This window comes from Vanellus vanellus (genome assembly GCF_965231255.1).
Source record: "Vanellus vanellus genome assembly, chromosome: 14".
Classification (NCBI taxonomy): Eukaryota; Metazoa; Chordata; class Aves; order Charadriiformes; family Charadriidae; genus Vanellus; species Vanellus vanellus.
The window spans coordinates 14,384,779-14,401,266 of record NC_138919.1 but is presented as its reverse complement, the minus strand read 5'-3'; the positions used below and the strand labels follow the sequence as shown (position 1 = coordinate 14,401,266).

Sequence of the window (16,488 nt, the reverse complement as noted above, 5' to 3'; positions counted from 1 at the left end):
CCCTCCCTGAGCCACAGAGGGGCAGGACTGGGGGGAGGTTCACCCTGGTGGGGAGTGAGATGGGCGCAGACAAAGCCTGGCACAGCCTCGGGGTGAGAAGTGCAGCCTTTATTGATATGATACCAATGGGCTGGTCCCTGCTGGGGGGGTGTCCGTATCCCCCGGACAGCAGGGCCGGGTGTAAGGCCCAGGGTTGAGAGCCCCTTGTCCCCCCCTTCACCACCACCCTCCACTGGGGCTCTTTAGCAAAGCATTCTCTCACCCAAACTGGGAAACACTCCTGTCCCCCAGTTTCAGGGGAAGCTCGGCACTGCCTTGGGGCAGCAGCATCCCCAGGCAGGGGGTAACAGGGGCCCATGCTGCCCCATATACCTCCCCCCAAGAGGGGAAGGGGCCGAGCTAGGTCCTGTGCTGGGAGAAAGGGGGGAAGGAGGGTCAGCCCCAGTGCTTCCCCCTGGCCACAGCTCAGGACAAGCGGCTCCAAGTCGAGCGTGGCCGGGAGCAGGCATGTGTGGCAGCGCAGGGTGCCGGGGGATCCGGCTGTGCCATGGGGGCCATGGCCAGAGCACTGGGTGCCCCTGGCCCTTAGGCAGGCGGCTTGCGGAAGACGCTCCAAGCATGGAAGCAGCGGGTGAAGGGCCAGGGCTCGTTGCCTTTCCGCACCAGCCGGAGCTTGCGGGGATGCGTGGGGTCCTTGGAGCGCATGTGCTGGATATAAACCTGGGGCAGAGCACAGCCGTGAAGGTCCTCGGCTCTCGCCCACCTCCAGGACTAGCACTGCCCAGCCCGGGGGGCGCAGCTGGGAGCTCCGCACCACCATGCACAGGGCAGGATCAGGGCCCCAAGGGGAGATGAAGATGCCCAAATCCTCCCCCTCCAGCAGAAAGCAGGAGGAAGGCCCTACCTGGCATGCCTTCAGGCTCAGCTTGATCTCCACCTGGCTGGTCTGAGTGCCCACCCACATGTAGACCTGTGGGAAGGACGTGCAGCCGGGCTCAGCCGATGGAGCCGCTGGCAAATCCAGCCCCTGCCGTACAGCCCCTGGACCCCAACACAGGACAGCCTCATGCCCCCAGCTCACCTCCCGCCCGTTATCCAGCAGCATGATGTCATCGTCAGCCAGATCATCCTGGCAGAAATCAGAGCACTTTTCTGACACGGAAAAATAGCCCTTCTCGTTGGAGCACCTGTGGGGACATCAAGAAGAAGACTGCATTAGACATGAGTTTGTTCAGGACTCAGCTCATGCAGAAGGACGGGACATGATGGAACAGCTGTTTCAGCTAGCTGATGCCCAGGGATGGACAGAGAGTTGGGAGAAAGGCTTTGCTCATCGTGGGGAGCTGTGCCCTGGCTAGACTGGGAGGTCTGAGCCCCTGGTAGAGGCCAGCATGGCCCAGAGCACCCAGGATGAGGAAGGAGACCAGTGCAGACTCAAGCAGCCCTGCCTGGGTCAGGACCTACCTGAAGAGCCGGGAGTGCTTCATGTAGTCAGCGTCTTCATCATAGGGCTTCTGGCTCCCGATGCCCACCCAGAAGAAGTTTTCAGGCTCTTCTCCCTCGTTGATCACCTGTGAAGCCAGGGACAGGGCTCAGCGTGACCGTCCCCTGCTCTGGTGGTAGCTGCTACCCAGGTAAGCAAGCACTGAGCCCTACTGTGCCCCCATCTACTCACCTGCTTGCTGTAGGAGTCATCAAACATGTGGTTCATGATGTCCTCGGCCAACTTGGCCTCATCAGGGTCAGCTGCCCGGCCCACCCAGGTGTAGACAATGCCTTGGTTGTCTGTGCTCTCAAAGGGCACCTGGGGGGGAGCGCGGAGAATCAGGGGTGCCCAAGCAGCGAGGGGGTTAAGTAGCTGAGCCTCCCTGAGGATGCTCAGCTGTGAGCACTACCTTGAGGATGAAGCAAAACTCCGAGTTGAGCAGACCAGCATCTGTGTTGATTTGGATGCACCTAGAAAAGAAGCCCACAAGGCACAGTCAGCAAGAGATGAGGCAGTTGTGCCCACTGGCACATACCCTGCCAGGAGCCTGGCACCCATGGGTGCTGCCTGACCCAGAGCACGTGGCGAGAGGGCTGACCTGGTGCAGAGGGCCCCACCGTTGGTGCGGATGTGGTAGAGGCTGGGCTGGGGTGGGCTGACCCTGTCCTTCCGCTTGCCCCGGTGGATGACAAACCTCCTCTTGAAGTGTGAGAGGAACTTGGGGTTCTCCTGCTGCTGGGTCATCCGCACCACCTGGCCAGGGGTGGGTGTCAGCAGGGCCATGGGGACACCCCAAACCCAACTCCAAACTCCAGCTGCACCCCGCCCCCAGCCAGTCCCCCATCTCTGCTGCTATCCCCTGCCTTTAGCCTGGGGGGCAGAGAGGGGATGGGGGAGAAGTGAGGCAAAGCTGAGAGACCCCTGTGTCACCCCCCAGGAGCACGCAGCGGAGCGGAGTCACCTCCAGCTTGCCAGGGAAGAGACTCTCAAACTTCTTCTGGAGGCTGAAGGTGAAGGTGAGCCAGCCCATGTTGGAGGCCTCCCGGCCCTGCCAGAAGTAGACGATGCACTGGAAGTCTTCCTCGGGCTGCTTCTCCTCCTCCTCTTCCTCACCCTCCTCTTCCCCTTTGCCTTCACCCTTCTTCTTCTTCTCCTCCTCCTCTTCGTACTCCACTGGCACCCAGTACCTGAGGAAGGGCGGGGGTGATGTGAGAGATGGGGGAGGTTGGGGCTCTGGGCAGGGAGATGGGGGGATGAGGTGGTCCAGCAGCCCCGGAGGGGAGTCGAGCTGGGTGTCACCTGCAGAGGAAGACGTAGCAGTCGTGGGTGTGGAAGTGGCCAAACTCCTCCTCAGGCAGGCGAGCGAATTTTTTGCCCTCCAGCACGAAGCCCTCCATGCCGTCCAGGTCCTCGTTCCACTCCTCCATCAGCTGCTCTGCCTGTGACCCCATGTGCTCCGTCAGCCAACGGCCACCCAGCCCCTCCATCACCACCTGGTGCAATGCCGTGAGGGGGCACACAGGATGGTCCCCAGCCCTACCTCGCTGAGGGGCATGGGAGGCTGGCGGGGCAGGAAGAGCGCTGTGAGGTCGGCCTTCATCTGATCCTTCTTCTCGGCATCTTTGCGGACCTTGCCGGCGAGGCCGCCCTCCTGCAGCACCGTCTCAGCGTTGCGGGTGTAATCCACGCGCAGGACATCATCCCAGTTCTTGAACTTGGACTTGAACACCTAAACCGGGGAGAAGATAATGCACCCTGGACCACAGCACCCTCCCTGGCAACCAGCAACCCATCCGAGGGGTCTGGGCCCCCGTTTCCCTCCCCAGTGCTGCTGCCCAGGGGGGTCCATGCCCATTCGCAGGCATGTGGGCTGCCCTACCTGGCACTCGGTGCCCTCCAGGTTCCTGGTGACCATGGCGTGCTTGGGCCGGTGCAGCATGCCGCACAGCTCCTGGCTCAGCTTCAGCGCCGCCGCCCGCACCAGCCGCGGCGACTTCCTCCCGATCCAGATGAAGACGTCGGACCAGCAGTCCAGGATGTACACGCTCTTGGTGTCCAGCAGGCTCTGCAGCTGAGGGCACCACAGGGAAAAGGGGTCAGGCACTCGCGGCTTCTCCTGGCTGGCAAATGCTCTGCCCGCTCCCAAAAGACAGCTGGGAAGAGCAGAGCATCCCCCACCTGGGCCCTGCTGGCCAAACCTGCCTCTCTCAGGGCACAGCTGGAGGCCGAGGGGGCACAAAACCTGTCTCACTGGTCAGACTGGGAGAACCTCCCCACCCCATCCTACCAGGCGCATCTCTGGCATCAGATCAGCCTTCAGCCTCTTCTTGTGCTCCACCGAGAGCTTGTAGTTGATCTGGGGCAGCTCCAGGTAGCCCAGGCCCAGGCCAACCTGCAGAGAGGAAGAGGACATGGGTGAGGGGGGGCTGCAGGGCCCCGGCAGCACCAATGGCCCCGCAGGCAACGGCTCCACACCTTGTACAGCTTGGGCTTGTGGGGCTGAAAGTCATCGGGGACACAGGGCCGGATCTCCTCAGGTTGCCCCCCCAGTGCCTCCCAGAAGTCAGGGGTCTCCTGGCCCTGGGTGAGCAGCGTGATCTCCGCCTTCCCCTTCCGCTCGTTCTTGTTGATCTTCTCAGCAAAGAGCCTGTGGCAGCAGCAGGTGAGATGGCAGGTTGGCCCCCTGCACCCCCAGCCCTGCAACCAGCCCTACCTGGCCTTGGTGGTGCTGCTCAGCGTGGCCTGGCTCCCGCGCCACACAAAGAGGTTGAGGCCATGGTCCAGGAGGAAGACGAACCTGGTGGATACAGAGGTGAGAAGACAGAAGAGAGCGGGGTGCACCGAGCGTCCTCCTCACCCTGGGGGTCCCTGTGGAGCAGGCCACCGCAGTGGGGTTTGGACCCATATCCTTGTAGAAAGGTGCTGGGGTGCAGCCAATTCTGGTTCACCCCAGAGCTGCAGCTACGATGTGTTGGGTGGACCCTGCCAGCAACCGGTCCCTCTGCAGGGACCCTGTGTCCCCCAGCCACTCCCCCTGCTCACCGGGGGTCCAGCGATGTCCCTTTCAGTGCCACTGGCTCCAGCTTAACGTTCTTCTTCCCATAGACACGGTACAGCCTGGAGGAGAGACAGCCACAGTGGGACGTGGGGCAATGCCTGCCCCACACATGCCCCCAGCCCCTGGCCCCAGCAGTACCTGGTGACATATTGCGTGTCCTCGACGGTGAAGAAACCGCTGGCTGTCCCACCCTCGATGTAGGAGATGTCGTTGTCGAAGACCTGGGGGCAGGGAGGGGGTAAGTGGGGGGAGAGGCAGGGCTGGGGGCTATGGGGGGGCCTGGGGTTGGCCTCACCTGGAGGAATTCATCGCTCTCATCCCCCATCTCCTCCCGGATGCTGCGGCACTCGGCTCCCAGGTAGTTGCGGAGGTTGACGGCGTGGATGGCAGAGCAGGCCTTCTTGTCCAGCGTGGCCTCCTGCCCGATCCAGTAGTAGATCTCCCAGTTGAGAGAGCCGTTCTCATCCAGGAAGGTCTGGAGAAGGATGGGGTGTGAGATGGGGTGGCCACGGCCCTGGGTCGGGGATGTGGGGGACCCTCAGTCCTCCCCGGGTACCTTGAGCACGATGTAGCAGTCAGCCTCGTAGAACTTGCCGTGGAAAGCCTCGTCCACCAACGTGGGCACAAAGTTCTCGATCTGCCAGACGCAGAGGCCGGGCAGCTGCCCCACGTCCTCGCTGAAGAACTCCGAGTAGTCCAGCTGCGGCTTCTCCAGGCCCTGGTCCCAGCGGCGCGTCTTCAGGTCTGGTGCCTTTGCCTCCCCACTCTCCTGCAGGGATGGGGACAGGTCACTTAGGCTGGGGGCAACTGGGTCCCTGGTGGCACCTGGGGCGGGCCAGGGGTACCATGGTGCTGCTCAGGGCCCTTCTCCCACCCCAGACCCTACCTCTATCTTCTTGTTCTTCTCCTGGGCCACGTCCGACATCCCCTTCAGCACCTGCTTGGCCTGGTCATCCTGGGCAGAGTCCTTGCGCCGCCGGAGACGCATCTTGCGGGCCAGCGGGTCCTTGGTGCCACTCCCTGGGGACACGGGGACAGGGTGAGAGGCAGCCAGGACACCCATGCCTTGCGTGGAGTACACCATGGGGCACGGATTGTTTCCCAGCCTCTCCCAGGGGACTGTCCCCCACATCCCTGCATGTTTACCTGCTGCGGCAGCTGCAACGGTGGCTGGGGAGGCTCCAGCCAGGCGGAGCTGATTCTGCAGGGAGAAGTCGATGTTGTACCACTCTGACGTCCGATCCACCGGCTTTGGAGGCATCACCAGGTTGGGGTTCTCGCGCACATCCAGGATCTGCCAAGGAGGGGATGGGAAACCTCACTGCTCTGAAGCACAGGCTCATGGGGACACTGAGGATGTGGGGTGGGACAGGAGGCCTCTAGAGCACCTTGGGCTTTGGTGAGGTGAGGGTATGTGGAGGGAGCCCTGAATCCACCACTTGCCTGGGCTGAACCGTGTGCCGGACTGCATGTATTGGCCCCAAGACCCCTTGTCCTCACCTTGCCCATCCCACCCTACAGCCCTGGGATCCCAGGGACACACAGGGGCTGTGGTGGACCCAGCCTGAGGCGGAGGGGATGTTGGGCTCTCACCTCCACGTCCGTCAGGAAGTGGATGGCCTCTGGCAGCGTCACCAGGCGGTTCTTGTTCAGCACCAGCTTCCTCAGCTTGGAGCACCTGTGGGACATGGACACACTGGTGAAGGCCCAGGCCAGGGACATGTCCTTCATGGACAGTCAGAGGTGCCCATGTCACCACACAGCCTCCATGTCCTCTCTCGAGGACGGAGCAGATGTAGTTGGGGGCTGTCCCCTACCTGCACAGGCTCTCAGGGATGAGCTCCAGGTTGTTGTTGGCTGCCATGAACTCCTCAAGGTTGGCGAGCTTGCCAATGCCCGAGGGGATCCCATCAAAGTCGAGCTTGTTAGAGTTCAAGTACATCTTCTTCAGCTTGGTCAACTTGCAGATGGCCGACTGGGGAAGGAGATGACAGGGTGAGGGAGAATCCAATGGCATAGAGGCAGGGGCAAGGACGCCATGTACAGGCAGGGACATACAGGCAAGGAGGTGAGCTGGTTGCGGGACAGGTTGAGGGTCTCCAGCTGGGTCCACTGGTCGATGCAGAGGGACAGCTCCGTGATCTGGTTGCTGCTGAGGTTGAGGCGCCGCAGGCTACCCAGGGTGTAGAGACACTCGGGGACACGACTGAGGTCGTTGCAGGACAGGTCCACATCTGGGGCAAGACAACAGAGTGATGCCACCAGCCATACCCACGCCAAGGCTGAGAGAGCCCCTGGAGGGCCCCATGCAGAGTGGGACTGGGTGTCCCAGCCCTACCTGCCAGGTTCACCAGGCCCTCGAGGCTGGTGGGCAGGTTGCTCTGTGTACGCTGGGTGTTCCTGAGGTGGAGGGTCTGCAGGGCCGTCATTGCTGGGAGCTGCCTGTGGACCACGGAGAACCATGGGGCAGAGACAGCATCAGGGCTGGAGCAGGCACCTGGCCCAGCCCCAGCATCATGGAATCCAGCCTGGAAAATGGGGCCTTACCGTAGCTGCGCGTGCAGGAGGGGGTTGTTGTTGAGGATGAGGGTCTGGAGGTGGACCAGGCGTCTCATCTGCGGCGGGAGGCTCTCCAGCTTGTTGTTGCTCAGGTCGAGGTAGAGCAGGTCCGTCAGGTTGATGAAGAGCTGGTTGGGGATGGTCTCGATGCTGTGGGGATACAGCAATCTTCAGGGTTGCCTGGGACCTGCACCAGCCCTGGTTGTCCCACGATGAGGGGCGCAGTGCAGGACCCAGAGTGAAGGGGGGTGACGGATGGCTGTGGCCATGGCTAGAGGCAGGGAGATGGCTGCCCTGGCCTGGACCCACCTGTTGTGGCCGAGATTGAGGACCAGCATGTTCTTGGCATTCTCCAGTTCCCGGGGACACTCGGTGAGCTGGTTGTAGCTCAGGTCCTGGGGCAAATGAGAGAGCAAAGCAGGCATCGCCCTCTGCACTACATTGAACAACCACCACTCAAACCTAAGGACTGAGGGGCACCTTTGGGGCCACGACCTGTGCCTGCAGCCACACTGGGCCTTGTCCTGCAGATTGGTGCCCAGCAGCAGAAGCTGGACAAGTGTGCAGGGAACCCCACCGCGGCCTCAGCCTTTAAAGGAGGCATTGCCATAGGATCATCCTGCCCGCAGCCAGCTTCCCCAGCGTGTGGGCATGGGGTCAGGACTGGCGCTGAAAAGACACAGAGCTCTTGCTGCAGGGAAGCTAGTTATGGCTTGGGAACCCAAAAGTTGAAGGGAACTGGGCAGTGTTGAGCCCTGATTTAGTCCCTGAACCTTTCCCCCAGATGGTCCTCAGCCCCACTGTGCTCCCCAGGGAGCACAAGAAGCCACTGAGGAACAGGACCCAGGAGTCTGAACTGGCTCTCGCAGTAGCCAAGGACATGGCATGTACCAGCACCGAGAGGTCGTCCAGCTGGAAGATATCATCGGGGACTCCTGAGTTCTTCAGGCTGTTTGCACGAGCCACAATTGCCTTTAAAGAGAAGAGAGAGGCACGACTGCAGCCACTCACCAGCTCTACGCCTGCTAAGCCTCCCGGGGTGGCCAGGGATGATCCCTGTGTGCCCCCAGAGCCAGGGGCTGGCCGAGAGGTCCCTGGGAACACCAGCGCTGATGCAGGTGGAACGCATGAGGGGGACACTTACCCGGAGGCATGGCAGGCTGGAGAGCTCGCCGTGGAGCGTGGTGAGGCTGTTGTGACTCACGGAGAGGTGTTCCTGCAGAGAAGATCCAGGGAAGCCCCAGTGAGCAGAAAGATGAGCCAGGGCTGCGTAGGGGCAGCCATCGGGCCCCTGCACTGACTTGGGGCTCCTCAATCCCAGGAGAGTGGGGGGCTCACAGAGGCATGACGTGAGCTCAGCCCCGACCCACATGAGGCTGCTGGGATGCGCCCAGCCTCAAACTGGGACCCCAGCAACCTCATGCTGCCTCCACAACCCTCGTTCCTTGGGGCAGACCTGGCTGAGACACTCCAGCCCTGCTGCAGGGTTCGAGGTGCTCTGGGTTGCCACTAAGCTGGCTTGTGGCAGTCCTGTACAGCCCCTGAGAAAACAGACCCCAGTTTTTGGAAACGCTTCTCACTAGGTGATCTGGAAACGTGCAGATGTGGGGACCAGCAGGGTAGGAGGAGGGCCCAGGGGAAGTTTTTGTTTTCCACTAGGCATCACCAGACTAGCTGTTACCTGCTCAGGAAAGTGAGGAATTGGCAGACTGTGGGCGAGATGCCAGGTTTTAAGTCTAGCCATGGCCCCCGAGCATCTGTCAGGACTGGCAGGAGCGTGGCTCCGAGCAGCATGGAGGGCTTCCCCGCTTGCTGCGCCTGAGCAGGGCGCAGGCGGCACAGTGACGAGGACTTTTGGCAGCATTTAAAGCGTCGCGTTTGGCTGACACTGTTTTGACGATGTCCACAACATTCTGCAGGACACCGCCAAAGCAAAGCTCAGCCACGGACTCCACCAAGGGACTGGTCGTGCACAAAACTCGAGCCGCCCAGAAAACAAAGCCAGGCAGATATCAGCTACTGCTGTATATATCTTATGGCAAGGGAGGAGGAAAAAAACAAAGCCCCAAAACCTTAATTGTCCCCATACTTAACTTTCACCCTTTCCTTCTATTAAAGGGCAGAGGATCTAAGCATGGGTTTTAGTCTGGTTTTCTAGGAAAACAAGGTGAAACCGAGTACAAGTCTGTCTCAACCCCACTCCTAACAGCTCCTGCATCCAATTTCAACCACACGTTGTAGCTCAGCCCTATTATTAGACACCAGAGCATATGCCGATGAGCCACGAGGCTGGCAGGCACCGGGCTCTCGGCACCGCCGCACAGGGCCCCGTCTGACCCCACAGCCCCAGTAGGAACCATCGAGCCCCATCCTCTCCCAAAAAGTGCCACTCACCAGCTTCTGGAGGGCGGCGAGTTCCTCGGGCAGGTAGCAGAGCCCCGTGCGGTTCAGCTTCAGCCAGCGCAGGCTGGTCATCGCCTTCACGTGCTCCGGGAAGTAGCCACCCTGTGAGGAGGAGGAGGATGAGAAAACCACCTGCCCCAGGGGGTGAGGATCTGGGGACCTCTGTCTGACTGACCCTGTGTGGTCAGGGGGAGGCTTGGGATAGCCCAGTGCTATGGGATTGGAAGATGGGGGGCTGGGATCACCCAGTCCTATGAGATTGGGACCTAGGGTCCAGGATCGCCAGTCCTATGGGATTGGAAACTGGAGCTAGGGGGACTGGGATTGCCCAGTCCTATGGGATTGGGAACTGGAATGGCGCTGGGATCACCCAATCCTAGGGGACTGGGAGCTAGGGGGGCCAGGATCACCCAGTCCTATGGAATGGGAAACTGGGAGATTGGGATTGCCCACTCCTATGGGATGGGAACCTGGGCAGGGGGTGCTGGGATCGCCTAGTCCTATGGGATTGGAGGTGGGGGGAGGTGTCTGGTCGCCCAGTCCCATGGGATTGGGACCTGGGGGGTACTGGGAGGGCAACGTCACCTGGCTCTCTGGGGCCCCATGGGTCGGGGGGCGGAGGCTGCCCTGCCGCGGAGGTTGGGGGGTCAGGGATCGCCAGGCTCTACAGTGCCAATGGGGTCAGGGGCCAGGGCTGCCCCTGCACAAGCACCCCCGGTCTGGGGGCATCACCCAGCGCCAGGGGATCGGGCCCGGGGGGGCCGAGCTGAGCCGGGGGGCCGGGCCGGGCCTGACAGGGCCCTGCGGGGGCCGGGGCCGGGCTCGCTCGGAGCCTGGGGTCGAGCTGTCCCCTCCTCCCCCGGTGCCCCCCGCTCACCCCCCCGCACCTTGAAGTCGTTTCCGCTGAGGTCGACGCCGCGGACGAAGGGCAGGACCCCGGTGGCCGCCATGGCTGCGCTGGCGGCGGAAGGGCGGAGGGGGGACCCGGCAGCCGCGCGCCCCGCCCGGCCACGCCTCCTTTACGGCCCGGCCCCGCCCCGGCGGTGACGCTACGCCGGTGGGTGGGGCGGTGGAGGGTGGAGCCGGATTCTGCTTCCGAGAGCGGGTGGGCGGGGCCGCACCGCGCCGCGCCCTCATTGGCTGGGGCAGCGCCGGGGGGGGGGGGTGCGGGGTGTGCGCCGCCGTGCGCGGGCCGCCGGCAGCGCGTGGGGGTGAGTGCGGGCAGGAGGGGGGACTGCGTGGGGGGGATCCGCTCCGCTCCTGCCTTTGAGCGCGTCGAGGCTCGGAAGGGGCCGAGCCGGGGGCTACCTCCCCTCGGCAGCGTGGGGGTCTCCGTCCCGGTTCCCCCCTCCCCCGGTGACATGGGCCGCGGTACACCTTCCCCCAGCGCCGCCGGTTCCCCTCCCCCGTCCCCCACCCCCATCCCCCTCCGAGGCGGTGGCGGCAGGGCCGGGCGGGTGACCCTTCTCCGCGGTGACCTTTGCTCCTCCGCCGCACCCCGGCGTGCCGGTAGCGGCGGGAGCCTTTGCCCCGGAGGTGGAAGGGAGCGACGGGGTGGGCGCTGCAGAAACACACCCCCACCACCCCCCCATTCCCCCCAAAACTGCCACCCTGCGGGCTCCGCGTCCCCTGGGGAGGCAGGTCCAGGGTGACACCCCGCTGCTCCTCTCCCCCTTCTGCAGGGCGACCATGGCCGAGTTCAGGCGCCAGCGGGGGAAGCAGCAGGACGACAGCGGGCTGGGCAGCGTCCTCGACCTGCTGTTGGCCAATGCCAGGCTGGTGCTGGGAGTCACCGGCGCGGCAGTGCTTGCCATCGCCACACTGGCCGTCAAACGGGTAAGGCCTACATTGGGGCTCGGAGGACGAGGGTGGCCGGTCATGCCATGGAGGAGAGCCGTTTCTGTGGGGGTAGATGAATTGCAAACCTCGTTGGCTGCTCCTGAGCTGCAGAGCTGGTCCCTCGAGTCCAGCAGAAATGCTGCCGGTGCTGGCATGGGGCTGCCCAATCCCACCCTGCGGGGGCACGTACAGCCCCCACACCCTGTTTGCCCAGAATGGCACGTGTTCGGGATACAGTATGCCAGCCAGAAAGGCACCTTAGACTTTATTCACATTTGGACACCTGACTGTTTTTCACTTAAAATCCACAGGCAGAAAACGTGTACCTTTGTGCCCCCCTAAACTGTCCATTTTTGCTAGTAGAAGCCCTGCCTGCGGCTGTGTCTCCCTGTGTCTGTACCAGAGGGACTGCTGTCCCCCTTAGTTCAGAGTGTGACCACAAGGACACAGCACAGAAATAACTTGTCTACGTGGCTTTTCCTTCCCTCCAGCTGATAGACCGAGCCACCAGCCCTCGCGACGAAGGCGATCCCAAAGCTGAGCAGAAGACCCTGGAGGAGAGCTGGCAGGACTTGGCCTTGATCAAGGTGACACCAAAACCCCCTAAGAAGCAGAGAAGAGAAGATCTCAGCGAGCCTCTGCTCTCTCCAGCTCGGCCACCGCTGCCAGGTGAGGCTCGTGGTGTTTGTGCCGGCTCCCACTATGGCTGGGAAGATCACCTTGGTGTGCTCCAGGCCGGCTGTGCCGCTGCTCCCCACAGTCTGGGAGCTCCATGTTATTTTTAGCTCAGTGTCCGGGAAGCCGATCCAGTTGTGCCCTCCCTCCTGGGAGGCTCCCAAGCTGTGGCCCCTTTTTAGGCAATGCCTGCAGTAGTGGCACCTCCGATAACATCCTGAGCACCTTGGCCGCTGTGGCATGGTGGAGGCTGTCAGGGCTTTATTTCCTCTGGAGTGGTGGCGGCTATACTCGTTTTCTGGGTCAGCTCTGCCTAGAGGAAGGTACACTTGGGAGCTGCTGCAGACAAAGGCTGCCTTGTCCGGCTGCCTACAAATATGACGTTTTTCCAAGTGGGAAAACAGCCCAGCTTGGTGCAGGGCAGGTCCTGAAATACAGGACCCAGAGTGGGGTTTGTTCGCAGGACTCGAGTGATCAGGCAGGTGTCGGGGCAGGCTGTGGAACTGCCTGAGCAGTCTCAGTGGGGCCGAGACCTGTAGGGACCCTCTGGCAGCGAGTCCCTTGCCCGACTGCTGGTGCTTAGCCTGGTTTACCCATCCCTAGCCAGGGGGTGAGGCTGGGCACTGTTGGGTTTTGAGGTTAGTTTGGACTCTGTCTTAGCTGAGAAGTGCTGTTAACATCAGAGGACTTGGTGGTGGCCCTCTTGGCAAGCTCAGCTTCGCGTCCAGAGCAGTGGGCTGAGAGCTGGGCACCCAGCTTCTGCCTCCCCCTCGACTGCGGCAGGAGAAGCTGCTGCTGTAGGTTGCACATGATCTGCTCAGAGCTGTGACTTCTCCCTTCCCTCTGCTCCATCCTCTTCTCACAGAGCCCAGGGTCTGCTTTGCTCCTCTGGAGACCTCTCGGGTTGAATCCAGCCCTCCTCGCTGCCTCACGCTGCAGGAGAAGCTCCTCTCCCACTACAGCAGCCGGCTGGCCGTGCCCGAGGTGCAAGTGTCCATCACCCCACAGCTGGCCAGGAGCATCTGCACCCAACTGCAGAACTTCCTACGGAGCAAGTGCCCAGAGCTGCCCTTTGGCAGCCTCTTCCTCAGCGGTCCCCTACTCGATGGCCTTGAGGTTCTCACAGCCGACCACATCCACCTCATGCTGCCGGTGGTCCTTGATGCCACGCTCTGGAGCCTCATCCCAGGAGAGGACACCGTGGTGAGGAACCCTCAGTACTGGATGATCAAAAGGACTGATCTGGAGTATTTCCCTCGTGGGTGTAGCCCCTGGGACAGGTTCATCGTGGGCCAGTACCTCTCCTCCAATGTGCTCAACGAGACCCTCCACAAGATGCTGGTGGCCTCCATCAACTGGCCTGCCATAGGCAGCCTGCTGGGGAGCATCATCCACCCGGTCGTGGCCTCCCAGGAGCTGAAGCTGGAAGTTAAACATGATCAGGTTGAGCTGAGCATCACCCTCTTCCCGATGGTGGAAATGGAGGACAAGGTTCTTCTGGCTGCTCCTCCTGAAGGACTGGTGGAAAACCTCTGGCTTGAGAGCTTTTACAGGGCAGAGGTCTCGAGGGTGAAGGAGCTGGATGCCGGTGACTCCGGAGCTCGGCAGCACTGCCTCCGCATCCTGAATGGCATCTGCAAGAGCCATCCTGTCCTGCACAAACTGAGTGGCAGCCCCTTGACCCACGTTGTCCTTCACCTCAGTGCCACCAGTTTGGACTGGGCAGAAGAAAGCCTTGCTGATAGGTTCCAGCAAGTGCTTGAGGAGCTGATAGGCTACCTGGAGAAAGGGGTCCTGCCTTCTTATTTCAACCACAAAATCAACCTTTTCTGTGAGCTGTTGGAAGATGAAATCGATGAGATGGGCTTCATGCTGTACAGGGCCATATCTGAGCCGGAGGTCCTGCTGAAGGAGAAATGACCGCTGCATTGGGAGCTCCTGAACATAGGGTGTTCCTCACCCATCTGCTGCTCCCTGCTGTAAGGGTTGTGACGCTTCTAGTTGACTAGTCAGTAAGAGGCAAAGTTCTTTATGAAGCACTTTATGAGAAAAAAATATTTCCTGCCTGAATAAAACGTGCCTGAGCAGAGGTGGGTGTTGGCGTAAGGAGCCTTTGGCTGGGAGGCTCTGCCGAACCCAGGGCAAGTGCAGCCCACACCTCGAGTACCTACAGGTGAGTCCCATCCACTGGGCATTGGGAGCCGATGTAAAGCATGTTTGGTCTCTGATTCCCAGTGTCCACTGCCTGTCCCAGCCAGCTGTCACAGCTCTTGGGCTCCCCTCGCACTCTGAGACCAGCTGGAGCTGGAGGGGAGTGGATCTTTGCTGCTGCTGTGTCCTGCAGACCCCACGGGGTGCAGTGGACACTTGGTCTTACTGGGCCATGCCCTCAGCCAGCTTTTGGGACAGGGTGGGAGCCTCATCCATTTGTAGGATATTGCCTGAGCGATGACCTGGGTGGTTATCTGGGCACTTGACGGTACAGCCATAGCAAACAGGGCTTTGGGTTTATTCTTTGGAAACCCTTTCAGCTTCCAAAAGGGACGAGCTCAGCCCTGCCTGTTCGTTCTGCCGGTATTGGTTCTGTCCTGAGGAAGGGACATGCTTCCAGCATGGCGCTGGGGCTTCGTGGCCCTCATCCCACACTGTTTTGCTGGATGATGTTCTGAAAAAGGCAGTGGCAGGAAGAGAGCTGCTGACTCCTGGGAGGCTCCTGGTATGGGTCCCTTGGTGGAGGCTGCAGCAGGGCTGTGTGTCCCCTGCCTGGCAAGTGGGTCGCTGCCAGTGTCTGTCTGCAGGTCCTCAGTGCTCTGCAGTGAACCACAGCATCCCCTTCCAGTCTGTCCAGTGACCTTTTCACACGTGTGTTGCTGCTGTCTTGAGGTCCTCCGAAGCCCCGTGGTACAGGGCAGAAAAGTAGGACAGGAATGATGCTCTGAGCAGAGCGCTTCCAAGATCTGAAGTGGTTTATGCTTTTTATCAAGGAATGTTTTGTTTGGATATCTTGTTTTGTTTTTTTTTTTTCCTTTGAGTGGCTGCTAGTAGGCTCTGGTTCTGGCTGTAGTCCCAGGGCGAAGGAATATATTCTTATATTTAATGGGAAGGGCTGGTATTGCACATTGGTGGAGATGGAGAAATCCTGTGGACTTCAACGTGAGCAGCTGTTGTGGTTTACTTTCCTTTACAGTTATCATCTTGTTTATGGGAAGGAAAAAAACCCTGTGCTTTTCCTCCCAGTCTGAAGATTACTTAGTTTGTTCCTCCAACCCACTTCCCAGGTGTCAGTGGTGAGAATAAACCTTCTGTGTGTATACTGGTTCTCGTGTGTCAGCTCCGTTTTGTCTCGTTTTTGGTGATAAGGGCTGAAGTGATGCTCCAGCTGCGGCGGCATGCCTGGGAACTGCCCAGCGCTGCCCAGGCCTGCACAGAGAGCTTGGCGGTGGTCAGATCCTGTCCTGCAAGGCCTTTCTCCTCGTCTTCCAAACCCCTACGCCCACAGAGTGCCTGGCTCTGGGTACATGAGCTGTCCGGACACTGAGCTTGTGCCACTTACCCCACGGCTCTAACCAGTCCAGTGCCTGAACACTGGCCAGGGTTAGACCAGTAAAGCTGGTAACAGCTGATGCTATCAGCAATGCTTAACCTGCTGCCTCTGTGCTACATGAATGTTTTCTGCTGCTGTTGCCATTCAGAAGCTGCTGCCCAGGCTTCTGCCGTGCTTTCGCCAGCTCAGTGATTGCATTACAAAGCGTCGTAATCCTGTTATTTTAGCCAGCAGGTCAGTATTTTTAGGCCACAGCTGTTAATCGTGGGATTGAGGGGTACAGGGAAATGCAACCCGAGTTCTGACCTTACCCCATAGATTTAGGCCTGATAGCGATGGACTGCTGCAGTTAAAGGCTTTCTTCTCTCTTGTGCAGACCTTAAAGTGAACATCCACTGCTGTGATCTCCCCTGCTTTGAGCTAGTCTGTAGAGAGTGCTTCAGCCTCTTGCCCACCCTGGCTGCTCTATGTGCTGCGTGTCACCTCAGTACTGACCCCGGGGAACCGCTCTGTGTCGCAAAGGAGCAGGGTCCTGAGCAGCATCGGGGGCCCTGGGGAGAAAAACTGAATGCTGTCCGCTGGCAGAAGAGGACACAGGAGTCTTGTGGATCTACTTGCTTTGATGTAGAGGAAGTGCCAACAGAGAAGGAGGAGATAGTTTAGACTGAACTCCCTGGGAAGCCAGGCTAAGTGCTGGAAAACAGAACCTCTCTTCAGTTCAGCCAGCTGTCTGTCTCTCTGTCCATCTGTCCCTGGGCAGCAACACCACAGCAGATGCAGCTGGAGATAAACCCACTTTCCTTACCCCTCTGCAGCAGCTCATTTCTAAATAACTGAAGGGAGTTTCTGCCCAGAAAGCTTCCATATTGTTCCAATGAGTGAGTGGTAAGAAGAAGATTTGGGTAGATGCTTTTACAGTAATAG

General features: G+C 60.5%; 2 protein-coding genes across 2 annotated transcripts; one reads left to right on the top strand and one right to left on the bottom strand.

The window, feature by feature from the left end:
* Positions 1-93: 93 nt before the first annotated feature.
* On the bottom strand, positions 94-10,515 carry FLII (FLII actin remodeling protein). The gene is made up of 30 exons (XM_082490372.1): positions 10,394-10,515; positions 9,498-9,608; positions 8,248-8,319; positions 7,995-8,075; positions 7,413-7,498; positions 7,092-7,253; positions 6,883-6,986; positions 6,603-6,778; positions 6,362-6,519; positions 6,138-6,222; positions 5,691-5,838; positions 5,431-5,564; positions 5,101-5,313; positions 4,840-5,019; positions 4,683-4,765; positions 4,529-4,603; positions 4,200-4,283; positions 3,962-4,133; positions 3,774-3,878; positions 3,366-3,557; positions 3,027-3,215; positions 2,786-2,925; positions 2,448-2,673; positions 2,085-2,239; positions 1,896-1,956; positions 1,676-1,804; positions 1,465-1,571; positions 1,082-1,187; positions 905-970; positions 94-720 (listed from the first exon to the last, which is right to left on the bottom strand). The coding sequence occupies exons 1-30, from the start codon at positions 10,454-10,456 to the stop codon at positions 586-588; spliced, it is 3,798 nt and encodes a 1,265-aa protein (XP_082346498.1). The 5' UTR covers positions 10,457-10,515; the 3' UTR covers positions 94-585.
* MIEF2 (mitochondrial elongation factor 2) lies at positions 9,543-15,338 on the top strand. Its single transcript, XM_082490374.1, has 4 exons — positions 9,543-9,650; positions 11,189-11,342; positions 11,837-12,014; positions 12,886-15,338. The coding sequence occupies exons 2-4, from the start codon at positions 11,196-11,198 to the stop codon at positions 13,938-13,940; spliced, it is 1,380 nt and encodes a 459-aa protein (XP_082346500.1). The 5' UTR covers positions 9,543-9,650; positions 11,189-11,195; the 3' UTR covers positions 13,941-15,338.
* Positions 15,339-16,488: the final 1,150 nt, after the last annotated feature.

Bases quoted from the DNA above. Each gene is read 5' to 3' on its own strand.
- FLII (XM_082490372.1), bottom strand. From the start codon at position 10,456: ATGGCGGCCACCGGGGTCCTGCCCTTCGTCCGCGGCGTCGACCTCAGC. The intron at 5,565-5,690 runs GTAAACATGCAG...CCGTGTCCCCAG, and splicing joins CGTTGCAGCTGCCGCAGCAG to GGAGTGGCACCAAGGACCCG. The intron at 4,604-4,682 runs GTACTGCTGGGG...TCTCTCCTCCAG, and splicing joins GACACGCAATATGTCACCAG to GCTGTACCGTGTCTATGGGA.
- MIEF2 (XM_082490374.1), top strand. From the start codon at position 11,196: ATGGCCGAGTTCAGGCGCCAGCGGGGGAAGCAGCAGGACGACAGCGGG. The intron at 11,343-11,836 runs GTAAGGCCTACA...CCTTCCCTCCAG, and splicing joins CCACACTGGCCGTCAAACGG to CTGATAGACCGAGCCACCAG. The intron at 12,015-12,885 runs GTGAGGCTCGTG...CTCTTCTCACAG, and splicing joins AGCTCGGCCACCGCTGCCAG to AGCCCAGGGTCTGCTTTGCT.